This window comes from Amia ocellicauda, chromosome 14 (genome assembly GCF_036373705.1).
Source record: "Amia ocellicauda isolate fAmiCal2 chromosome 14, fAmiCal2.hap1, whole genome shotgun sequence".
Lineage (NCBI taxonomy): Eukaryota > Metazoa > Chordata > Actinopteri > Amiiformes > Amiidae > Amia > Amia ocellicauda.
In genome coordinates this window covers 13,090,331-13,116,043 of record NC_089863.1, presented here as the reverse complement: position 1 = coordinate 13,116,043, position 25,713 = coordinate 13,090,331, and the positions used below count along the sequence as shown (strand labels likewise).

Here is a 25,713-nt window from a genome sequence, read left to right as displayed (position 1 = left end):
TCCTGTTCATGGGTATCCATGACAACCACGGTTCCTCCACCCCTCCACCCCTCCACCCCTCCTCCCCTCCAATTCTCCTCACTTGTTCTTTCAGTGTGTAACTAACCTCACACTTCCTCCTTGAAAAGAGATGACACTTCACAAGGCATTTAACCCATGCGTTCTCTGCTTGCAAAAGCATATCTAAAGGCGTATCTACTTAACTCCGGTAAAACAGGTGACCAAACCCAAACCTTTCATCCCCATCTCCTGCTCTCTCTCTGCTTTTCAAGGGATGATAAAACAGCTGATACACACATTAACCAGCTGTTTCAATATTGTTTAGTTTGTCTTTTTTCATTTTGTTTTAAGTTCAGAGCTCAGGTTTACTCCTTGTGTGTTTTGTCCTCAGTGTGCACTTATCAAAACATGTCATGTAATATGGAGCAGGAAGTGAAGTGACGGCACCTTGTTCAATCTCAGAGCAAGATTGTACCGTCCAACAAAATCAGGGTTTTATCAAAGCTGCCACCTGTAGTTGCCAGAACCACCTGATATGTACGGTGAGCTCTGTTATAATTGTGCCACAGGTGCAGGAGTGCAGCATTATAGGAAATGCCAACAGTTCCACCAATTTATGTCCTTGAGGGGCTCTGTCCTTCATTTAATTCTTACAATATAAAAATATAATTTGGTATTTAATTTTTGTCCAGTATGATTGCTACATTTAATTTGACCTCAACCCCTGCAAGACGCACAGGATTGAGAGAAATTGATTGCTAGTTTGTTGTGGCCTTGCTAAACCTTATCAGAGACAGGTCCTGAGCTCTTTACTTGAGAAGGAGTTCAGTTATGTGAAGTGTAGATTAGGGCTGTGCCCCAGATCTGGCTATTGCAGATGGAGTCTTCTCAAATCTTTTTCAAATATTCACCAAAAAATAAAAATCTGCTGAACTTATTTAGAAATTGAGTATTAATTAGTATCAACATGATCTTCCAGATTCACACTCTCCACCTAGTTATTTCAAGTAGATTATAGAACAGTGTGTCGGTATTTGTACCATTTTATAAAATGGGGAGAAAAACAAACAACCCTGATGTGACAATGTGACATTTGTAACCCACGACTTGCACAAGGCCTTGTTTATATCCAGTGTTATGAAAACGACGCGTGCAAGAGCAAAAAGAGAGAGAGGTGAGGGCCAAAGAGAGAGACTGAGGGAGAGAAAGAGAGACAGAGAGAGAGAGAGAGAGAGAGAGGCTCAGGAAGTCACCAACGGAAGTTAAGAGGCTTGCGTCATCTCTGCTGGCTGCTAAGGTAAGAAGATCTACTTGATTTTTATGGGTTTGTGTTTCGTTCATGAATTAAGGTGGTGCGCTGGGGGGCTTGTGAATTTTCCCAGAAATCTGCAGTCAGGGCAAAAGTGCGACACAAGGCGTTGGATGGTTTACGGACTGGGGACTCTAGGCTGGTAAGGCAGGATAGAAGTCAAGAGATAGCGATGAAATTGCTACTTCCTGTTCCAAAGATTTACACCCATAGCAGCACACAGATACAAGAATTCAAATCTATGTCTGTAAAGAGACGGGGAGATACAGAGGCCTGGGTGGGGAGAGAACCTATAGGGAGGCCTCTCCAATTAGTTTGAACATTGGGCGACTAGACATCCAGCTGTGAATAACAAATTAGCTGTGTTTGTTGGTTTTGTTTGTTTTTTGGAGTGAGAACGAGGAAGTTGAGTGGATGGCTGCAACGCAAGATTGATATATGTATTTTTTTGTGTTTGCTTCAGACCTGTCTGCAAAGCCACTCGAGAAAACCATCAGACAAGGTGCTTTGACTCATAACTGAGGACCTTTCATGAAATGGTGACTGTTGGATTCATCTGTGTTCCTTTCTAACGTATCCTGTCTTCGCTGCTGTACAGGGCAAACTGGCTGCTACAAGTGCTTGACTTCCTTTGAGGGTAATCTGCACTGCTTTGGTATTGTTTTGCTTTTTGCTGGGGTTTTAGGTGCTATTGCCACAACAGTATTACCACTTTTGTAACTGACTCTTGTATTAGATCTCACAATGCTTGGACCACTTAGATAACCACTTATATAACTATAAAAGGTGTGAGCTCCTGGATTAGGGTTTTCTCACATGACGACTGGTCTGTCTGACAATGTAGAGACTTGAATCTGTGTTACTTTGTCTGAATAATTTATTGGTTTTGATTTAAGCTTTTGTTGACCAAGGATTGATGGGTTTAGATTTGCAAAGCCTTATTTGATACCAGATTATGCTGCTGCCAGTATTGTTTGCAATGTCATATTGGGTGTGGATGTTTTACTGTAATATTAGGTATTTAAAGAGTTACTGTATCCGATGGATGTTGTTTTGGTTTTGGTTTGATTTGAAATGCATGACTGAGCTCTAAAGCACTTTCAGATTACTTTAATGTCTTGTCTGGCCATATTTTGCTCTGTCTTGAACTACCTTTACATAGAATCTAGCCCAATACTTTTCTCTTGCTCTTAGGTATTTTAAGGACCAAAGCTGTATTTTCTATTTTCTGGCTTCTACTGTATTATGTCTCTTGAAATTTGACGAGTGTAAAAAAAGTCCATCTGCTAAGAAATAATGAATACATATATCGATAAATAGTAATAATAATTTGGAAATGTGAATATTCTATGGTAAACATTATGAGATGGAGGTCTAATGATTATTTTTGTGTGGGAGGGCTCTAGTTCAAAGAATTCAAAAGGAGTATAAAAGTGCTTTTTTTTTTTTTTTAATGTTGGTCTCCAATTTGAAATACATCCAAGCAGAGTCTGAGCTGTGCAAAATGCAATGTGATGGACAGTTAGGCCTAGAATCACTAGACATTGTCACCTGTCAGCAAAATGCTATAGGGACTTACCAGAAATGACGTCTTCACAATCTGAATATCTGAAGGAAATTTGAGCTGGGGCTGATTTGGTACCTCTGTTCAACTCACTTCTGTCCAGTCCTGTTTCTCTCACAACCTTCTGCTGCATGGGTGAATAAAGCAAAAATAAGCCTTTGATTTCACATCTGTTGTTTTCTCAGATGGTAGCAGTACTAGATATTGTAAATGTCACTTCCCTCATGACAGAACAGGACACTGTGTTGAAGTGGGAGAGTTTAAGGAGTTTAGATGTAGCAAATCACCATTCCTCAGACCAATCCTGACCCCCATGGCTCCTGTCTGTTTGCAGGAGGGTGTGGAGCAGAACACCATAACGGCTACAGTCACCGAGACCTGCAAGTAGAAAACAACTGATTCCTGACCTTGGTGACCTTTGGCCCCTGTCCTGACCCTTGGCTGACCCTAGAGAGGGTGTGCATTGCGAGCGATGAAGCGAGGGAAGAGGAAAGGGGCCAATAAGGACAAAGTGTTTGGCTGCGATCTTTTGGAGCACCTTCATGCATCTGGACAGGAAGGTAAATGTAATAAATTATTTAATGAACTGAGAAACAGAAACACTTTTAGGTCTTGTGTGTGTTCTTTTTAGTACTTGAATTACAAATATGTAATGACGACCGACTCTCAATCACAACGTTACAAACATTAGCCTTCTGACATGTTAATAGCCAGACGATTCATTGTTAATAGCCAGATTAATCAGTTGTATCTCCTCTCTTGTGTTCAATGGTGTCATTTGTGCCATTACCTTAATATCTTCTTCACTTAGTTCACTTCTTTCTCCTCCTTGTCTCAGTTCCTCAGGTCTTGCGGTGCTGCAGTGAGTTCATTGAGGAGCATGGGATCGTTGATGGTATTTACAGACTCTCGGGGGTGTCGTCCAATACACAGAAACTCAGGTGAGACATCAAAATACGTCTTGCAGCTTTCTATCTTTCATATGCGGTCTAATGAAAAGAAAAAAAGCATTTAAAACATATTTTCTTCAGGGACCTATTATAGACAGAGTATTAACAACATATAATATTTGTTATCGATATAAAGTCAGTTGTTCCTATATGTTAGCCCTTTGTGTATTAGTAATCCAGTGCTAATAGATTAGTTATTACATATTTATAGTGTAATTTGAGTACCTTAAAATAAACCATTACCAGTATTTTGAATTGATCTTTATTGACAATCGTAAATCACAGACACAGAGCAGTTTTAGCAATGATTCCTAGAGCTCTTATCTTGTGTATAAATGTCATCCCCTGCATAGAATTATCAGTATTTAAGAATCCTTCAGTTACCAACAACATTCCAAGATACTTAAATGCTAGGGGTGCAATTTGTGCAGGATGTACTTTTAGTTTTAATATAATTTTCATTATGTTTAACTAGCATGAAAACACAACACAGACCGACTACTGTAGGTCAGTAGCAGCGGATTGTGGACCAAACATTTTCTATTTGAACCGGCCTTTATTTTAATGACAGATGAAACCAGACACATTCAATCATCACAGATTCCAAACATGTCGATTTGTTTGCAGAATCTTGGTGTACCTACGCAAGTAAACTCCCCTGACTGAATGGAGTTTTGAAATGTGTCTGACCGGCTTACCTCTCTCTCTAGGGCTGAATTTGACACAGATAACCCTGACTTGAACAAGGACATCTACCTGCAGGATATTCACTGTGTCAGCTCCTTGTGTAAGGCCTACTTCAGAGAACTGCCCAACCCTTTGCTCACCTATCAGCTCTATGACAAATTTGCTGTAAGTATGACACATCATAATTTAGCAACGTCCTCCCTCCAGCAGAATCGTAATCCTCATAGTAGACTACTAATTGTCGTGATTCTACATTAACAATGCTACCACCAACAGGACACAATATAATTCCCCAGTTTAATCCGCAGTTGTCCCCATAATTTTCCATCCTTAAAATGTGCTTAACTTGGCATTGCCCATGCTTCCAGTGGTTTGAATCATGGTCTCCCCTTCCCTGCCATGCTTTCCAAAGGTGTTCACCCAGTCTGTTCCCTCATGAAACTGTATCCTTCCAAATCTGATCCTCCTTTTCCTCCTTAGGATGCCGTGGCTCTTCAACTGGAAGAGGAAAGATTGGTCAAAATCAAGGATGTGCTCAAAGAGCTGCCTGACCCTCATTACAGGTATCTTTGTGCATCATTGTTAAACTCGAGATGAGATTATAATAAGAGTTTAATCTGGAAATCGAGTACATGCCGTTACCTGCTTTTGGGGGCAGGGATCTCCAGCCTTGGTCCTTGGGAGCTACCTGGTCTCCTGACCATGCCATACCATACTAATACAGCTCTCCGTGGCACCATTGAATCAATTTCTGGCTGAAATAATCAAACTGTACGACCTGAGCTATTGTGGTTCTCCTGATGTTGGGATGGGGGGAGGATTAATAATGGAAGTCTACAATAGTATTGGACACAATACACTTTTAACAAACTTCTGAACACTGAACCATATGGACCTTTTCCAGTTTTTAACCTGTAACTTGTGTTCTTGTGATTTCAATTCAAATAGATGTATTAGATCCCCAGGATGTGTGACTATAAGATGCAGGAATTGTATTTACACCTCTTTCTCTCTCTCTCTCGCTCTCTCTCTCTTTCTCCTTAATTCTCTGTCCTGTAGGACTCTTCAGTTTTTGATGCAGCATCTCTTGCGAATGGCCTCATTCTCATCACAGACCAACATGCATGCTCGAAATCTGGCCATAGTTTGGGCCCCCAATTTGCTACGGTAGGATTTCTGTCAATGTGAAACTCAGTTGTGATCTGCAGGAAAGTTAGTAGCACATTATACACAATTAGCACACTTTTTTTAAATGCCTGTTAACGTTTGGCCTAACCATTGGTTTCTGTACCAAATTCAGTCCTTCAACTGTGCAGCACATTCATCAAACAAGTTCAAAATGTCTAATAACTGCATATGTGTCTAGAACCTCAGTCACACTAAAATGATCTGCTGTTTGTTATGCACCTAGAAAAGTATGCTGTAAACGACAGAACCACATTTTCAGGGCTGTTTTGCCACTTTTATCAATATGTTGGTGGTCACTGAAGCTTTCATCCCAGCAGCACCTTGTGTTTAATTGATCTGTTTGTGCTTTGCAGGTCAAAAGACATTGAATCAACCACCTTCAACGGTACTGCTGCGTTCATGGAGGTGCGCGTGCAGTCCATTGTGGTGGAGTTCATCCTGATGCATGTGGAGCAGCTCTTTACAGATATAAACTCCGAGCACAAAGGTATTATTATTATTATCAGGTTTCTCTGCCTGGTGAACTTTAACTTTGTATTTTCCACAATTATCAAATACCTGAAACTGGAAAGGCGTTACGTTTAAATGTATCTTTTATATAAACATCATTTTATTCTTATGGCCAGGCTGATCTTGCATGTGGCTTGTGAAGGTAAAAATATAGAAATAGAACATTTAGGACATGGAAGATGAACAGAAACCTGAATCAATTGAATCCTGTGTGCCTAAGAAGCACATGTTCTGTTAATGGGCAACAGTTCTGAAATAAGCTAACATAACCATTACTGCAGGTTATTAAAACAAGTGCATTTTCACTAGAAATGGTACACCGCTTTGACTTGGCCCAGTGTAATTTAAAAACATGAATTATATAATGTCATGACACCTAATCCTGGTGTGAGCTCTAAATTATTTAATTGAGCCAGTTAATACAATTTACAGTCTGCATTGTCATTTGACCCCGGGTCTTCAATCCTCTGCAGATTTAAAGTTGCCTTCACAACCTGCAGGGCAATGCCCTTCCAGGACCAAGACTAAGTATCACAGGTGTATTGTTTTGTTCTGAACTCTTTCACTGGGAGCACTTAATGGAATTTGTAGAGGTGCAATGCTTCCTTAAAAGACCCTTTATATGTTTGCAATCTTAGGCTACCACAATGAGCGGAGAAAGTCCCTGCCCTCTCCTTCCTGCACCGGCCATCAGGAGGATCCATTTTTCCGTGCCTTGCCTTACCACTTCCCCAGCGCCATCAGTCCAGGGGATGGCCCGCCCGCAATGCGCCCCTATCATGCCATCATTGAAGTGTCAGATAACAAGTAAGTGTGGGTCTACCTGCTGTACAGAACTGGCCTTCGCATCCTCCTGATCATTGGAACACATCATAACCTTACTACGTTGTTGACCAGGGGTCTACCACCTTGGTCTTTTAAAAGCCACCATACAGTTGTTTCTGTGGGTAGTGTTGAATGGTCATATCCGAGAAACAGGTTGTCTTCTACTAGTTATATAAATAATTGGTTGGACAGAAAATATGGTTCTTCCAAAACCTAGGTCACAGATTTATCTTTTTCTTCACATCTTTTCCCACAGGAGAAAGGGTTCTTTGAAAGGCAGGAAATGGAGATCCATTTTTAACCTTGGTCGCTCCAACAATGACACCAAGAGGAAGGGCAAAAACAGCAGCAAAGGTAATATTTGTTGTTGAAATGTATCTGTTTACCATAGCTTAGGGGACATGGAATGTGCATGGAATGATGGGAAAGCAGAAAATTATTCTCTGACTGTCAGTCCTGAAATACACTCATTGAGCATTGTGTTGATAGTGATCTAATTCTGTAATTATATGTTCTGTTCATTTCTTGTCTATAATGTTTCCCCACCCATTTTCCTCCATGCAGACAAAACTAAGGCAAGTCTCAGGCCTGCAAAAAGCATGGATTCCCTAAGCTCTGTGCCATGTGCACTAGAAGGTAAATGTACATCATTTTCTTATCAAAAGAAGAATGTTTTGTATGTGTGAATTTGCTCTTGATAAGATCTTAAACACTGGACATCTATGTATTATTACATTTGTAATGCTTTTTTGTCAAACATAATAGGTTTTATGACATCACAAAATAGGTTTTATTTGTTTCATAATTCTCTTGTATATGTACTATATAGAACAACTTCAACTTATAATGTTCTATAGATAATATTGATGCAGAATATCCTATTGTAGCAAAATTGTAAAAGACTGGGTGGTCCCTATGATGCCCGAAAACACTGACACTTTCTTTCTAACTTTCTATTCCAGTACAGTCCAGAAACTCCAGTCAAATCTCCTTACAACATGAGAGTCTGGGACCAGCAGAGAAAGAGCCCCAGGCACTGTGTCCATCAGAGCAAGGGAGTGTGCAGGGGAGTGGCTATGCTGTGACGTACCGCCGAGGGGCAGGGGCCAGTGTCAGCATGGTGGGCAGGACGGAGCCCAGCTCGTTGGGGTCTCTCGCCGGCTTGAACTCAGAGATGGTCCTGTCCAAGTCGCCCAAGATCCACGGCAACCGGGCAGACAAGCGTGCAGGCATGCACATCTCCGGGCCGTTCTCTGTGACCGTGCCATTGCACATCACCTCCGGTTTAGCGCTGGGCGTCTTGCAAGGGTCCAGCTCTGAACTAGGGATCATCAAGATGGAGAAACCGGATAGCAAGGATGCCAAGGCAGAGGAGAGTGACAGAACCTCCAGGCTACTGCCTCAGCAACAGCAAGAGGAGATGGGTAAGTGTACAGATCTACCAGAACCCCGCCTTCTACCAATTACAGCAGTGTTCTTCACATTGGACCTCAAGGATAATACCTAAGTAGGTTTTGAGAGCTTTCCCTAAATCGACACTGGAATTGTGACATTTCTGTTGCCAGTATATAAAGTTTACAGGCACAATCTTGATTGAAACATGTTTCGGTCTATATCAAAATAACCATCAATAACTGGTCTGCTTGTAAGGGAATGACTCCTTTTCCTTTCAGCCCCAGAGAAAAATGAAGAGAAGTCACCACAGGAGGAGTCCGTGCTGGACGCCAAGAGCGGTCTCCTTCATAAAGACCATGTCCCCTTGGAGAATAAAGGTGTGGAAGAAGAGCAGTATCTAAGTGAGTACAGCGTCAGTACTTCAGAGGACGAAGGTGAGGACCATGAAGAGGAAGATTGTCAAGAAGAAGAATATATGGGTCAGCAAAAAATAAAAACAATTTGCAATTGGTTTCTTATTATAAAGTTACTGAACACATTGAATTTTACATTGGAAGTCTCCCATTGTGCATAATATTCAATTTAATTACCCAATATGGTGCCATTTCCTATTAATTAATGCCTGGCCTCCTTTTGGCAGATATGCGGAGAGACGCAACTGATGATATGATGGGGGATATGCTGTTTGACCTACAAGACACCTTCTCGTTTCTGGACATGATTGATAGAGAAGGAGGAAATCTGGTCTGTTTTCCCGTGTATTTGTCGATCAGTCCTTCCATTTCTATTTGCCTTATAGAACAATTTGTGCTAAACAAGGTCAAAAACACACTTGATTAATTGCGATAGGTTTCATAAATGCAAACATGAAACTGAGTTAAACACTAATATAAATGTGCTGTTAATCAGAAAATTGGTTTGATAAATGAACAATAATACAAATAATAATCATAAACTCCCCATATATATTGGGAATTTAATTTTAATCTGTCAAAGCTCCTAGCTCAATGCTCTTTCACATCATTTTAGATTATCTTCACTTTCAGGCCTTTCCTTTTCCTTTATAATATTTTCTCAAATTGTTTTTGAACGTAAATAATGAAGCTAAACGGATATACTGTTGAGAACACTTTATTCAAAGGGGGCGGAGTTTAGTGTGACTGCAGTTCCGGAGCATAAGCTTTCATATTTGACTCACTTAGTTGATTTGAACAATTTAGTTTTTAAATTACTGAACATAACAGAAATGTTTTAAATTGTTTGGAAACAGCTATGCCCTCTATCTATGCAAAGTGAGTGTTTAACTAACAGTGTTTCTCAGTTTTACTAACAGTTGATATATTTTAGACTTTAAACATTTCATTTTAAAATAAATTGCTTTCCTGAATGTGGGCAGTAACGAATCTGTGCATGATGGTGTCGTGCAAAGCGGGATATACCTGTACTTTCGAAGGCTTTTATATCCCCATGCGTTTTCTTATTTCACCCCTTGCTAAGGATGACTACCAGTTGTCTTCACATTTTCAGTTTCAGTTTTCTGAACTTCACTCAGACTGGCACTTGACTGGGCATTCCCCGCTGTGTTATCTTCCTTTCTTTAAAGATGAATGAGTTTTCAGTGGAACCTCCCTGCTACGAAGACGAGGAAGGCTGCCTGAGCTTCAGCAGTGAGATGTACGAGCCGCCCCTCAGCCTCTCCTCTGAACCGGACGGACAGAAACTGCATTCCTCGGGGGACGAAGACGATGACAACGATCAATTCCACAGCGTGCCGGACACGCTGGACTTCCCCCAGCTCCGACTGCCAGACACTGCCGCTGCAGTTGTCCCAGATGACTCCGTGACCAACGCTGTGGATGCCGTCGCGAAACCGGAACTCCACACCACCGAGCCTAACGAAGGATTGACCACTACCGTCGACATCGTAGCCACCGAAGGGGAGAATCACCAGCCTGAACCTGAGCAAGAGACTGCGGAGGCCAGTGAAATACCCCAGGTAGTTCCTGAAGATCCTGGGCTGCAGTCGGTAAATGAAGAGCCTCATTCGGACATGGGAGCCCCGGGAGACATTTGTCAGGATCCGCAGGAGCTGAGAGAAGGACCAGAGTCTGAGGAACTCGCAGATATACAGACAGATGGGTGAGTGGTTGCCAGGCCTTCACACACAAAAACAAATTTGAGTTCAAATTGTGTAGTAGACGCTGAAGAGGTCTAAATGTTATAGCAACATTCTCGAGAAACATAAAACTTGACTGTCTTCTGTAGGATGGACAGAAACGTGTATATGTCCTCAGAGAGCAAGGTTATGTGAATAAAATATCCCGATCAGTCATTGTTGATTTGTATTATATGAATGGATCAAATTTCAGTATATATATATAAATTCCTAAGATCCACTCTGAAATAAATGTATGATATACTAAGAAACATCCAATTGAAATATGTTAGATCAGTGTATCAGAGTTTCTATCCAGGTTTTTGACAGCATTGTCCTGAACAGGGTAATCTCTTTATGTGATTCCTTGCAACTTGCTGTTCTTTGTCTTTTCTTTAAACAGAGACTGTAAGGTACACTTCGCACCTGGAGAAGGCAATGAGATTGTGGCAGATATTAACATACACCTTGAACCTGAAACTGATACTCCACCCCCTGCATTTATTGGACTTCATAAAGACAGCGATGTACTTTCTCAAAGAGATGAGACTGAACTTAGAATAATAGATGACTGCACTGTGGATCACAATAGTGACACCGTGGAATGCACTCGGTTTAGCAGCAGGGAGTGCTGTTCAAAGACTAAAGTGGAAAGTGAGAACATAGAGATTGAAAGTACGCAAAATTTGGGCAATCTGAATATTAGAGAGGGAAACATGAACCATCCAGAAGGAAATGGATTATCTTTATTAGATCCTGGAAGTCAAGTAGCACCAACAATTAGCTCACAAGTGGAGCAGGATTTCAATAAACCACTTCAAAAACTTTCTGACACTGTTTCTGACAGCTCGGAGATGCCTTCAACACATTTAAATGAGTGTGGGCAACACTTCCATTCTGCAGAAGGACACAATGATTCCTCAAGTGAATCACTTATAGAGATACCAATCATTGTTGTTCAGCTAGCTGAAATGCTAGATAGTTTCCCAGAGAACTTGCAAGAACATTCAGAGCCTGCAGGTTCACCTAATATCAATGAGGCTGATACAGGCTCTTCTGCCGAGGAAGTGGTTGGCAGAAAGGTGTGTTCTGATGATTTGGAATCGTTGGAGGAGGACAAATCTGAAGCCTTGCAGGGAGAACCAGAGATTGTCCTAGATGACAGTGTGAAACCAGAGGAGGTTGAGGATGTAATGGAGGCTGCAGTCAGTGGTAGGAATGAAGATGCGGTGTTGGCATTGGACCCAGTGGTAGACGGGACTGGAGATTTGAGGAATGAAGCCACGGAGTGCGTAGATGTGAAAGACCATTTCGAACAAGAGCTGTCTCACACTATGCAAGATGAGATGATTGAGGAAGAGATACTGGGGGACTTGATGTATCTGAATAATGAAGGTGAAAAATATGATGCGGACGGAGGTGCTCGCATGAAGCTGGCGGTGTCCTTCAATGGCTCGCCAAAACTGTACCAAGCCAGATCGTTTCCTGTTGTGCCACCCAAGCCCCAGTTCTCCAAATTGCCACCGGCTCTACAGATGAGACACCAGCTACACCATCACCTGGAGATGCCCATAAAAGAATCTGAGAATGGAGAGAGGGAGGCGGAGAAGGAGGCAAAGAGGGAGCATGAGGGCGACCGGGGAGGAGGCAGCAAGACGAGCAACAACATGGCGACCAGCATGTCTTTCGATGAAGCTGTGGCAAGGGCAAAGGACAGGAATTCTGGCAAGACACCCGTTCGATGGAAAGGGCCCTACTCCGAGCAATCATCACCCACCACCTCTCCCGTGTCCCACAGACTAGCCCGCCATGCCTTCAGTGACATCACCTGCCATGCCAGCCCCACTGCACATGTTATCGCCGTGGGAGCAGTATCCAAGCGCATGAGCTTGCCCAGGATGGGTCAGAGATTCGGCTCTTGGGACACAGATGACGAGCAGAAACTAGATAGTGTGAAAACACAGAAGAGGCGGTCGATCGCAGCTCTGGAGATGGGTAGGGATAAGGACAGAGAGTGAGTGTGTGTGTGTGGGAGAGAGAGGATTGGGAGTAGATCTATATTTGAAATGAAGAAAGTCCCTTAACCTTGAGTACAGAGGCCAAGCCTTTGAGTGCCTCTTGGTTTGAGCATCAAACAGAACACATTCATATTATATATTGCTTTTATGCCATAAAGGTTTCTTTGTAAGAGTCTTCCACCGATAATGCAAAATCATTCAACATTTTCATTTATTGGACCTTAAAAATGACCATGGACATAATGCATTTATAATAATAATAATAATAATAATAATAATAATAATAATAATAATAATAATAAATCTGTGCTGTTAGTGGTTTCCTCTGTAGAAATTAGCCTAGGAAATGTTGGATTAGGTTATTTCCAGTATACTGTTGGATTTTTTTGTAACTTCTGCACGGTGACACAATATGATATGAAACAGAAAATATTGTCTGGAGTGGAACTGTTGCCACACAAAATGTCTCATTCCATAGAAATATGATTTAATTCTCTCTGGCCATAGAGCTTGCACTTATCTGTATTTTAGAAACTGATTATAAGTGTCCCACACTTTTTAAAATGATGTTTTAGTCGACTTGTGCACACCTGTTCTTCATACATATCATGGAAAAGACCTTGGAATGTAGAACGGTAAAACATGTCAAAAATACTTTCCATAGATCCACCACTTTGGATCTCTAAGGAAGACTATGTATTACATGTTCTTTTGTTTGTTTTTCATTTCTGACAAGGGTATTCTTCACATCCATTTGGGCCTGCAAAGGGATAAGCTCATATTGCTGCAATTGCCTTAGTGTATTAAATGAAATATAATTATAAGTAACACAAAAGGAAAGTGTTAATTATCAAAACAATACCTAGCAGAACACATTGGACATCACATTAAATCCAAGGATATCAATCAAAGTCTTCCAGGGATTCTATTGGCACCTTTCATGTAATATTTTCTTCCAGAACATGAGCATCATATAATGAGAAATGTTCTTCTTTTTTCAACAGTTTATTTTCTTTGATATCACAGTTCTTTCTAAATACTCTGTAAGGCTTTTCAGCTGTAAAATACACTTTCAAGAGTCACAATACCAAATCTTTGACGTTCCGACGTCTGTATGAGAGCACAATAAAACTGAATTATCAATGATTTGTGTAAAATGTATAAAATATGAGAAAGCATACTGTGTTCTGTACTGGATCCGGAATTCATTGTACGTATTGTATGTTGGAACTGGAAAATAATAAAGTCTATTTTTAAGCAATCAAAAGTGATTGTCGCGATTGTCGTTTGTTCTGAGCTCGTCTGTGTTAGTAGGTTTGCAGTGAACCGGCAGACGAAGAAGCTCCACATCACATTTGTGTTCCCACTTCCTTTCCTAACATCTTCCAACACAATGTGTGTCAAACTCAGATTTTCAATGACATTTATTGCATTATGTCAAAATATGATGTGTGTGTTTTTAATTGGTCAAGACTGAAAAGTAAAAGAAAAACAACCTGTAGAGTTGTGGTAAAAAGTGAGACGTGACCTTTCAACAGCGATGCAGTTCGTAGTTTGCCAGCAACAACTTCAGCTCAATTATTTCCTCTGTGGTTGTTCTTTTATTTATAGTTATTTTCCTTGTATTTTTGTACACATTTAACATTTTACGTGAAACACTAAATTTTTTCAACAGTACGCAGTTTGAAGTTCCTTCTGTGAATGGCATGGCATTGACGATGATATTTTTTGCTTTGAGGGATGCGAATACTTTCAATTTGTCTTTGCATTCAGAGGAATTTGGGGATTTTATGTGAAATAATCAGCACATGATAATTTTTGTTTTTTCATGGCTCTTCGGACATTTCAATACCCTGAATGTAGCACTGCAAGGCAAATAAAGGATCGTATTCGATCTTTGGGAAAGTGTCAAATCACTCAAAGACAATGTGGTCGTGTTTCTGCACATCCAGACCTTACCGCTGATTCAATTTTTCACTTTGAAATAGAGTTGGCGCCATCTGCTGGAAAAATAACAACATGACGCAACAGGTATTTTGATCTCACAAACGAAACAAAATCTTGTTGAACCAAGATGGTTGTGTAGCACGACTGCAAGTCATACACTTCCTTGGGTGGACAGCGGGCATGTTCAGATGAGCTTTGTGAGCAGAGGAGTGTCCTAGCCTTGTTTTGAGACAACTGGTTTTGGCAATATGTACCATGTTTGGATCAACATACTGCTGAGCGGCATGCTTAAAAAAAATAACAAAACAATAACTGATGAACATCTTGCACAGGCTATTTGCATTGCTATGGCAGCCTACACCCCTGATTTGAAAAGACTGCCAATGGAAATGAATTATGATTTCTCACACTAATCTGTAAAACAAAATGTAAAACAAAAATCAAGAAAACACATTTGAATTTGCTATTTTTTTCTGTTTTAATCTTTTTTTAATAGTTTTTTAAAATAGTTTTTCCAGTTAACAGTTACCAGTTACCCTATTACTGTAACACCTGCACCCTGACTGTTCACCGCTGTATGCCACCCTAGCCACACTTTCCCCAGATTCTGTTCCACGATTCTGATCACTCCATTATTCAATTATCATCGCCGTTGTTCTCATTAATCATCTCCACCTGTTTCCAATTGCCACACTCATTACAACCCTTATATATTGTCCTTTGTTCCCTCTGCCAAACGCATAGTCTTGCCTTGCCTACCCGCAGCAATGACGAGCCTTATATCTAGTCGTGTTACCAGTGTATCGACCTTTTGCCTGCCTTTAGTTTTACGTGTCCAGATCTTCCCCTGTACCGTTGTTTGCCCGATCGATCGACTAACCTTCTGTAACCCTGACTACTCTTTGATTTAACCCTCTTGGCTTTCCAGACACGGCAACAGTCTCCACTGTTCCAGCCCTGACAATTACAGTGACTTCATTCAAGCAACCTGATTACTTTAACTCCTCCCTATATAACTCTATATTCTGTGTCTTTGTCTTGTTCTTATAATAATGTGTGGTGAACATCCATCTTTTTGAGGGCACCATTTTTAGTGCATTTACTCTTAAGAACCATTGACTTGACTTTTGGACCAACACGGGTCAGTGGTCTCAAACTCAATTCCTGGAGGGCCGTGTATATGCTGGTTTTCGTTCCAACAGACTCGTCAATTACTTAATTGGTCTAATTGTTTAGTTCGCTAGATACATTTAAACACCTATCCAGACCCTGGGATATTTTATAAGAAACTGTACCTTGAATCAAATGCACTTTTACATCATCAACTCTAAAATACCTCGCAATATATTTTTTGAAAATATAATTGAAAGATTAATTTGACTAATTAATTAAATGAGAACTTGGTTTGAATGAAAAGTAGCATACACACGGCCCTCCAGGAATGGAATTGAGTTTGAGACCACTGCTGTAGATACAGTACTTTGAAAAAAACACATTTCACATTTGGATGAATTACAAATAATGTAAACTCAGTGCTTTACCCAGTCAACACCATCCCAACTAAGTGGTTTACCCCAAGAGAGTGGGCTTGCATCTTCATCTCTGTATTAAACTATTGTGAGCTCCCTATCCTTATCTTTCGTATAGAAGATGGGATAGAGCTTCTCCTCATCATTGAATCTCATATTAGTAAAAGTGTAAATGTGAGACCTGGTTTCTGCATTATAAAATGAGATCAGCCTGTCATCCAGGTCAAGGTCATCCTCTGGGGCTTCAGTCTCAGAAGGAGGGAGGTCCGAGACTCAGCCATTGCCCAGAAGGGATCGCCTTCCATCCACACTGTCCAGTGGCCATGCTCGGGTGTAATTTTCAAGTTGTGCCCTTTTCGGGGAGCGGACTCCCTGGCAACCCCAATAACCATCTTCTGTTCTCCCCGACCTCCACCTCCCAGTAGTGCTTCCCAGAGGTGAACCCCTGGCTGGCTGCAACACATATCCAGTAATCATATCGATGTGGGTTGTACTGGCACTCTTGAGCCCGTCTGCCCATTTTCATACTTTTTCCATCCTCAGACAGGCGGAGCCAGCAGTGCGCTGTGTCAGGGTCCAAAGTCAGGTAACCTTTGAAGAAAAGTGAAAAAGAGAGACATGCTTTAATGCAGGGACTTTATTTTTGTCTTATTTTTTTTTGCTAGACACTGTCCTGAGTGCCACTTTGGTTTGATTGTGGTGGAGGTGGAGAGAGAGAGAGAGAGAGAGAGAGATATAGAGAAAACCCATCGGGTGTAGAAGAGAGGAAGAGGAAAAACGAGGACAGGACAAGAAGGCACAAGGTAGAGGAATGATACCTCATGCTCACCTGTTGTGTCGAGTGATGCTTGTGTGTGACCTCAACCCATTAAACAAGCCAGCTATTATTATTTTCAGTTCAGTCACTTAAGCATAATAGTTGTGTCATGAAGACCATGATGTTTAGTATCAAAACAAAGTTCTTTTCAACCCACCTGCTCAAGCAGAGCAACCAGGCGTTGAATCGAGGTATACGGCCACAGAGAAGGTCAATACCAAAATAACCAGTAAAAGGCGTAGAATAGAGGAAAACACGCCAATTTTCCATATTTTACGCGCAAATACTACTGTCTGAGATAATCGTATTTTTCCGCGTAATATACCCGAAATGGCCATGTTTTAAAAATGCAAGACAACTGCCTGGTCCTTTTATTTTATTTTAAAGTAAAGTAAGTTGCTTATGGACATTTCATGGCTAATGGCAATGTGGATCACTTTTGTTTCCTATTCTCATTATGCACACTATATTGTTGTGGGTCTGTTGTGCACTTTTTTAGTGCTGTATGTCGTGTTGTAATCCTAACTTAACATAAAACACCAATCAGTAAGATTATTAAAACCAATTTAAACAAGGCGCAAAGCACAAGACACTCCTTTGCCCTTTGCGTGCCTGCGGGTAAACAGCAGCTCGTCTCTAGTGCAATAAACTGAGAGCATGTAAACCTGAGAGGTAGAGAGAGGGGCATTTAATCTGTGACTGAGCACAGTGTCTCCAGTGAGGGCAGAACACGTGTGTCAGGGATATGTGTGCTAAATATCATGTAAATATGATGAACATACACCGATCAGCCATAAACATTATGACCACTGACAGGTGAAGTGAATAACACTGATAATCTCGTTATCATGGCACCTGTCAGTGGGTGGGATATATTAGGCAGCAAGTGAACATTTTGTCCTCAAAGTTGATGTGTTAGAAGCAGGAAAAATGGGCAAGCGTAAGGATCTGAGCGACTTTGACAAGGGCCAAATTGTGATGGCTAGACGACTGGGTCAGAGCATCTCCAAAACTGCAGCTCTTGTGGGGTGTTCCTGGTCTGCAGTGGTCAGTACCTATCAAAAGTGGTCCAAGGAAGGAAAAGCAGTGAACCGGCGACAGGCTCATTGGCGGCCAAGGCTCAGTGATGTGCGTGGGGAGTGAAGGCTGGCCCGTGTGGTCCGATCCAACAGATGAGCTACTGTAGCTCAAATTGCTGAAAAAGTTAATGCTGGTTCAGATAGAAAGGTGTCAGAACACACAGTGCATCGCAGTTTGTTGCGTATGGGGCTGCTTAGCCGCAGACCAGTCAGGGTGCCCATGCTGACCCCTGTCCACTGCCAAAAGCGCCTACAATGGGCATGTGAGCATCAGAACTGGACCACGGAGCAATGGAAGAAGGTGGCCTGGTCTGATGAATCACGAGTTCAAGGTGTTGACTTGGCCTCCAAATTCCCCAGATCTCAATCCAATCAAGCATCTGTGGGATGTGCTGGCCAAACAAGTCCGATCCATGGAGGCCCCACCTCACAATTTACAGGACTTAAAGGATCTGCTGCTAACGTCTTGGTGCCAGATACCACAGCACACCTTCAGAGGTCTAGTGGAGTCCATGCCTCGACGGGTCAGGGCTGTTTTGGTGGCAAAATGGGGACCTACACAATATTAGGCAGGTGGTCATAATGTTATGGCTGATCGGTGTAAGATATGAAGTTTATGGAGAGAATGCCACCGGAACTTGAACAGCGATGTTCTGTGTTTTGTTTATTCCAAGCAGTGGGGCTTTAAGTCGTAACTTTGTGAGGAATTCACATATTTTAACACTTAAGTAATACGTTTTGAATGTTTTTGTGGTGGAGGGTCACATCACTTTGATAGCTAGCCTACTGCTGTTACCATCCAAATTATGATAATGATTAGTAGTTAACTACTACAGTAGTTTGTCAGTTGTCAGCTAATGATTTTTGATATAATTGTATTAATTTTTATTTTTTAATATGTACTATAGTATTTTCAGTACTGAATATTTTTGGTGTATTTTGGTGGTGGAATAACAGCAATGACTAATAAACAATGTGCACTATTTAAATTTGTATTTATTCAAATCAACATTTACAGTGTATGTTAACATGCAATACATGTTCTGTGATGTGCACTATTGAAATAGATGCGTGTCTTTTAGTTTTACCTAAACATTTTCATAAAGATGGGTACCACTTAAATATTTTATGCTTTTACCATACTACAAATTAATATACTATGCCCAATATGCATAATGCATACTACTGAAATGTTGGTATGTAGTACGTGAAGTATGGTAGTACCGGTTTTTAATACAGCCCTTATCTCCAGACATGCAAGGCTTATCACAGTATTCATTTTACAGAGGGGTTACATCACCTGTACACTATGAGTCCCGTTACACTGACAATAAATTATTTCCATTCTTTAATTTAATTGGTATTCTTTAATTTGGCACAGCAGGAATGATACAGTTGAACTATGATTTTGCACAAGTTATCTCTGCCTCTGCTCTAACTGTACCACTGCTGTGTGTGATTGTGTGTTATGATGAACCATATGTCAGAGGCTCTCTTACAAAGGTAGGGTTCAATATGAAACAATTCATGACACAATTGGCAGTCAAAATTAGATCGATAATGACAAACTGTTACAATCACATTTGGTCTCCCCCACAAACATTAATCACGATGGAGATGCATGTTATTTTGTCTTTGCATGTTTTTCACTCACATTAATGACATGTAATTGACATGTAATTTCAACTCTTCTATCTTCTTCTCTCTCTGCTGCATTCCCTTTGTTATGTCAGCCTTTCTCTGCTCCAGCTGAACCTGTGATGACAAAAATCAAAGGGGATCATCTAAGTACTCGAAATTCAAAAATATGAAAAACTTAATCAACACATACTAAAGTGTGCAAACAATAAGAATCTACACATTGTCTCTTGTTATCCCCAATCTCAAATATCCCATTTACACACACGGTCTGAGCTACACGGACAGGTGTAGACATCAGGTGGCACAAATGGTCATCTTTCGGTAAGATTGAGTCTTAAGCAGCTTTGCCGCGGGAAACAGTCATGGAAAATGTGCCAACAAAGCCCAGACTTACCCTCTGCTCAAACCACTCTTTCATTGCCGGGATGGTGACATGGTCCATGTGCTCCGTCTCGTTGCACAGCACGCAGATGCACTTCTGATCGGTGCGGCAGTAGAGCTCCAGAAGCCGTTTGTGCTGCTCACAGCGTCTGCCTTCCAGTTGGAACAAGTCTAACAGTTTGTGCCTCCGGAACGCGGCCTGCTCGTAATGAGGCCGGATGTGAAGGTCGCAGTAGGATGCCAAGCACACGGCACACGGCTTTGAGCCTTTTACCAGTGCACATGTCACAGTACACATCTGTCGGTGTGGCGTAGAATTCCTCACAGCCTGCCCCCTGATGCTGTTTGAACTGCTGGGTGATTTCAGCCACCATGGTGTTAGTGCAGAGGCTAGGCCTGGCGTGGAAGTTGGTCTTACACAATGGGCAGGTGCAGATGTCAGTGTTTTGCCAAAAGGTCTGGATGCAGACCATGCAGAAATTGTGTCCACAAGGGATAGTGACTGGGTTGTTGAAGATGTCCAGGCATATCGGACAAATGAACTGCTCCTGGACGAAGAATTCCTTTGGGGTGTCTGGAAGAACAAGGTAAACCAGGAGGTGCTTATGTGGTTAATACACGATAATCAGCAAGATTGTCAAAATATACAGAACTCTGCAGACAAAAAGGCTTGGATGTCTACCGGTGATCACTGCATGGTATACACAAATATAGCATAGTACAAGATCTAAAGTACAACAAGAGAAGATTATCACTCATGTCGCTTAAAATGTAGATGAGATGTGTTGGACTTAAAACAAGAGTTCTACATGACGCAGTAGTAAAAGTAAGGGACTTCACAGGGATCACAATGAAACTGCCAAAAAAGAGTTGAGGAGGCCAAGCAAAAAATAATTGAATAAAACTGACTCGCCAGTTTTCCTGTGGCCTTCCTCTGTTTCAGTTTGCTTTTATGAAGACAAAAAGAGAAAATACAATAAGCTAGGGTGTTTGGAGGGAAGGGAATATGGTTGGTTCTCGTACCCATCACCTTAATTCCAGGAGACACTGCAGTAGCCTTGGCTTTTCTTGAATGATCGATCTATATCTCATATGCAAAAACAATCAATCTTCTCTCCAATTATATTACACCTCGATTTAGAATTAGATTGGGATACGCCCAACATGTTCACAGCTGACATGGGGTTTTTTTCTGTTTCAAAATTTCTGCCAATCCAAGTCATTTTAATCAGCATTGTCACTTAGTGAACAATATTATATAATAACACATTATTATTTACCCTCGTCTCCATGTTGAAATCACTCAAGTTTGGCCTGTCAAAATCAGGAGATCTCTGCATCTGAGGGTTTGTGTCTGGGAACACTACAATCATCAAAACAAAGTTGTATTATGGATGAAATCAAGTATTCGCTTATAATACAGGTTATCTTATCATTAATAATTCAGATAGGACCTCTCATGAAGGAGAAGCCAGAATTCTCCAACATGCAATTAAAACTTCTAACCTCTTAACATCTTGCTTTGGTAAGTAATGCTCTGACTTTTAGATAATCAGCTATTTCCCTTTAGCTGTTGCTATTGGAAGTTTACTACTCTTACTATTATGAATGGGCTAGGAATACCCAGTAGACTGCCGAGAGCTTAAAATATGGGATTGAAATGAGACTGAAACACGCTTACCTTTGCTGGAGCCAGGCTTATCTCCTTCTTCCTCAGTGCTCTTCTGCTATTCAGACCAGATAAGACATGCACAGGGATAAAGTTATCCATGTAGAAACATGACTAAAATAGCTGACAACATGGCAAAACTGACAGCACATATACCAGGACAGAAAAGTACATGAATGTAAAGCAAGAGGTGTGACTGACACTGAGGGGTCATGGGCAAAATTAAGCTGCTCATTTGTTAAATAAAAATACCTCCTCACCTGTGTCTCTTCCATTGCTGTCTGACCCTCTGAGGAGAAATTAGGTCTATCAAAATCAGGCGAAGACCTTCTTTTCGGGGATGTCATTCTCGCAGAAGCTCCTGGTGCCGGTCGAATGTAAAATTTGGATCAGATCTGGGCTCACAGGAGCTGGATCATAAAGAAGCGTTGAACTAAGCAGAGCAAGCTCTGGCTCAAGGGATCCAATCTGATTATTAAGCAGCACGCATAGTGAAAACAGGAGTAGAAATTTTCCTCCATGTGGTTGAAATCTGCTGCCAGAAAGCAGATAAAATGATTAATTAAACACAATTTTTTTGATGATGGGGTATGAATTACGTGACTTGCTCTGGATCCATCACTGTCAGTAACATCACCCCTAAACAGTTGGGAAAAAAAAAAAGAAAACCTCACAAATGAATCACAAATCACAAATGAAATCATCCATTTTCAATTCTAAATTTTAAAATCTAGTGCGGGTAACGCAAAGCAGGCCTACTTCCTCTATACTGCACAGGGACCGTATCAAAATATGGTCAGAATTTGAGATCTGAAAACTTTTCTGAAAGAGTACAATCTCTGAAGATCAAGACCCACCCAGTCCAGGATTGGATGCATTCAGTACGACTGGCCACTGAAGCTGGTCACGAACATGCGTGCCTAAATTAAATCAGAAAAGAATTGAAAGTTCATCAGTGGATTTTTTTTCTTGCTTTTAATAATATTGCTCAAGGCTCTTCTGAAAAAGTTTCTGATTTGCCAGGAAAAGTAGCAGAGTTATTCATCACTTCCTGTTTCACTTTACATGCTGGGCTCGGTATCGAGTCATTTCAGACATAAATCGGTGACACAATTTGTATACAGTTTACAAAGGATAGCAAGAATTTATCAGAACTTAAATGTAAACCTTAAGTTATATACTTAAGCAAATACTTGCTGTCATTTTGTATGGGTTGAAAACACAAACATCTATATCAGAGAACCCGTGATGTAATGAATTGCTGCAACAACCAAGCAAAACACAAAAGGTCTATAGGTTATCATAAAACTCAGGATTACCCTTCTGCATTGCAACAATGTTTGTGTTCCTCCGTTAGATCTGGCCCTGAGCGCTTTCAGAAGCTAAGTGTTAAAGGACTTTCGTGCATAGTGTGGTAGAAGTTACATGATTTGATTAGTCTTATCTCCAAAGATAGGACAACAACCCTAATGTAACTCCTTAAAACCTTTGAAAAACATGGTATTACAATATATACTGTTAATAGTAAGGTTACTTCTAAGTGCTGCAATATCACAGTAGCATAGGTGTAGCAATGAGTGCATGTATGACCAACCTGTATTACATGCTGCTGCAGACTTCAGCCATTTTGTGTTGATATCAGTCCTACCCACCCTTTGCCTGCACTCTTAAAGGTACAACACACAAGGCACAGCTGCAAACCAGCTGTTAACTAACAGAAGTGTTATCTTCTTGCTCATAACAGCGTGATCAGTGTCCTACAATTGTTTTGCTTATATAACCCCTCAACAAATGTTACATTAACATTTTAATGTATACATTAACATGCATGTATAACAATCTACAGTGGTTCTCAAAAGTATTCACCCCCTTGGACTTTTCCACATGTCACTGTGTTACAACTTGAAATCAGAATGGATTTAATTGGGAGTTTTTGACACTGATCAACACAGAAAATGTCCATAATGTCAAAGTGAAAAATATGATCTGCAAATTGTTCCAAATTAATTACAAATACAAAACAGAAAATAATTAAAAATAAGTAATCACCCCTTTGCTATTACACACCTGATTGAGCTGTGGTGAAACCAATTGTCTTTAGAAGTCACGTAATGGAGTCCACCTCTGTGCAATTAAAGTGTGTCACATGATTTCAGGTTAAATACACCAGTCTCTGGGAGGTCCCACAGTTGGTTAGTACAATTCCTAACAAAAACTACATAATTAAGATGAAGGAACATTCAATGCAAATCCGGAATAAGGTTCTTCAAAAGCACCAATCAGGGGTAGGATATAAGAACATTTCCAAGGCATTGAATATCCCCCAGAGCACAGTAAGTCCATTATTAAGAAATGGAGAGAACATAGCACAACTGTGAATCTGCCTAGATCAGGTTGTCCTAAAAATCAGTATATGGGCAAGAAGGGCACTAGTCAGAGAGGCCACTAAGAGGTCTATGACAACTCTAAAGGAGTTAGTCTTCCACGGCTGAGCTGGGAGACACTGTGCACTCTGCAACAATAGCCCAGATGCTTCACAAAAGTGGCCTTTATGGGAGAATGGCAAAACAAAAGCCATTGTTAAAAAAAACTTGCATCAAATATTGGCTAAAGTTTGCCAGAAGGCATGTGGGAGACTCTGAGACCAAGTGGAGGAAGATTCTATGGTCTGATGAGACTAAAATAGAGGTTTTTGGCCTCAATGCTAAGCACTATGTTTGGTGCAAGCCTAACACCACACATCATCCTAAGAACACCATCCCTACCGTGAAGCATGGTGGTGGCAGCATCATGCTATGGGGATGTTTCTCTGCATCAGGGCCTGGAAACTTTGTAAAGATAGGGGGCAAAATGGATGCTGCAAAGTACAGAGAAATCCTGGAAGAAAACCTGCTGAAGTCTGCAAGAGACCTGGGACTTGGGAGAAGATTTATCTTTAAGCAGGACAATGACCCCAAACATACAGCCAACACCACACTGGAGTGGCTTGAAAACAAAAAGTCAATGTTCTGGAGTGGTCCAGTCAAAGCCCGTACCTCATTGAGAATATGTGGAAAGAGTTGAAAATAGCTGTTCACCTAAGCTTAAGCAATTTTGCAAAGAAGAATGGGCACTTAAGAATAGACTTATGGCTGTAATTGCTGCCAAAGTTGCCACTACCAAATATTGACTGTAGGGGTGATTACTTTATTATTATTATTATTATTATTATTAATAATAATAATAATAATAATAATCATAATCATAATCATAATAATAATAATAATAATATTACAATTATTATTTATTTGTAATTACCTTTGAACAATTTGCAGATTATATTTTTCACTTTGACATTATGGACATTTTCTGTGTTGATCAGTGGCAAAAACTGTGGATTAAATCCATTCTGATTTCAAGTTGTAACAATGAAATGTGGAAAAGTCCAAGGGGGGTGAATAGTTTTGAGAGCCACTGTATACTATCAGCATTAATGCAATTGTTTGGGTGAAGCCTTTCAGTCTAGTGCCATAGTTACCCTCAACTCAGCTGCTCAAGGAGAACCCCCTGGGATCAGCTAGTGAAGAAGGAATGTGATTCAAAAAGCATGTACATTGCTGATGCTGTTTTGAAGGCAAAGGGTGGTCACACCAAATATGGATTTGATTTAATTTTTATTCTGTTCACTCTGCATTTAGTTAATTGATAAATATAATCTATGAACATGTCTATTTTTGAAAGCATTCTTTCTTTACAGCATTTTTTCACACCTGCCAAAAAAAACTTTTGCACAGTATTGTATGTGTATGTTAAATCACAAAGCTAAATGTCTAATTTACACTTTGAAAGTGTGTGTCAATTGTGTGATTCACACAAACACCTTGAGTCGATTAACAGTTTGCAGATATGTTTAACACCCTGATCCCTAATGCTTTATTTATGTGTTGCATTGTGTAAAAGTATTAAACATTAATTGCATGCTGTTACTATAATATTAAGAGATATGGTAATGTGTCAGTAGTTAACATTTTTTCATACCCATTGAAATGAATGCAATCCACTTCCCCCGA

General features: G+C 40.6%; 1 protein-coding gene and 1 long non-coding RNA gene across 10 annotated transcripts; one reads left to right on the top strand and one right to left on the bottom strand.

The window, feature by feature from the left end:
- Positions 1-1,314: 1,314 nt before the first annotated feature.
- On the top strand, positions 1,315-13,868 carry LOC136768757 (rho GTPase-activating protein 30). Of its 5 annotated transcripts, none has more exons than XM_066723117.1 (16): positions 1,315-1,451; positions 1,773-1,848; positions 3,208-3,433; positions 3,712-3,814; positions 4,534-4,675; positions 4,991-5,073; positions 5,570-5,677; positions 6,052-6,185; positions 6,847-7,015; positions 7,290-7,387; positions 7,598-7,669; positions 7,996-8,457; positions 8,707-8,907; positions 9,069-9,172; positions 10,032-10,567; positions 10,987-13,868. In XM_066723117.1, the coding sequence occupies exons 3-16, from the start codon at positions 3,346-3,348 to the stop codon at positions 12,599-12,601; spliced, it is 3,915 nt and encodes a 1,304-aa protein (XP_066579214.1). In that variant the 5' UTR covers positions 1,315-1,451; positions 1,773-1,848; positions 3,208-3,345; the 3' UTR covers positions 12,602-13,868. The 5 variants fall into 5 exon arrangements, with proteins under 5 accessions (XP_066579214.1, XP_066579218.1, XP_066579212.1 ...); XM_066723121.1 differs by having other exon boundaries at positions 1,773-1,946; positions 8,707-8,829; XM_066723115.1 differs by having other exon boundaries at positions 1,773-1,946.
- On the bottom strand, positions 13,862-23,317 carry LOC136768758 (uncharacterized). 5 transcript variants are annotated; one of them, XR_010822030.1, is made up of 8 exons: positions 23,259-23,317; positions 22,522-22,584; positions 21,925-22,303; positions 21,677-21,722; positions 21,276-21,358; positions 20,009-20,569; positions 19,628-19,728; positions 13,862-16,668 (listed from the first exon to the last, which is right to left on the bottom strand). It is a non-coding gene; the product is annotated as an uncharacterized LOC136768758 (long non-coding RNA). The 5 variants fall into 5 exon arrangements; XR_010822029.1 differs by lacking the exon at positions 13,862-16,668 and having other exon boundaries at positions 18,952-19,728; XR_010822031.1 differs by lacking the exon at positions 13,862-16,668 and having other exon boundaries at positions 18,952-19,728; positions 21,677-21,719.
- Positions 23,318-25,713: the final 2,396 nt, after the last annotated feature.

What these genes read in the sequence shown, in the direction of transcription:
- LOC136768757 (XM_066723117.1), top strand. Translation starts at nt 3,346, where the DNA reads ATGAAGCGAGGGAAGAGGAAAGGGGCCAATAAGGACAAAGTGTTTGGC. An exon ending in CTGCCTGACCCTCATTACAG is followed by an intron (nt 5,074 to 5,569) that starts GTATCTTTGTGC and finishes TCTGTCCTGTAG; the next exon opens with GACTCTTCAGTTTTTGATGC. An exon ending in TCAAGAAGAAGAATATATGG is followed by an intron (nt 8,908 to 9,068) that starts GTCAGCAAAAAA and finishes TCCTTTTGGCAG; the next exon opens with ATATGCGGAGAGACGCAACT.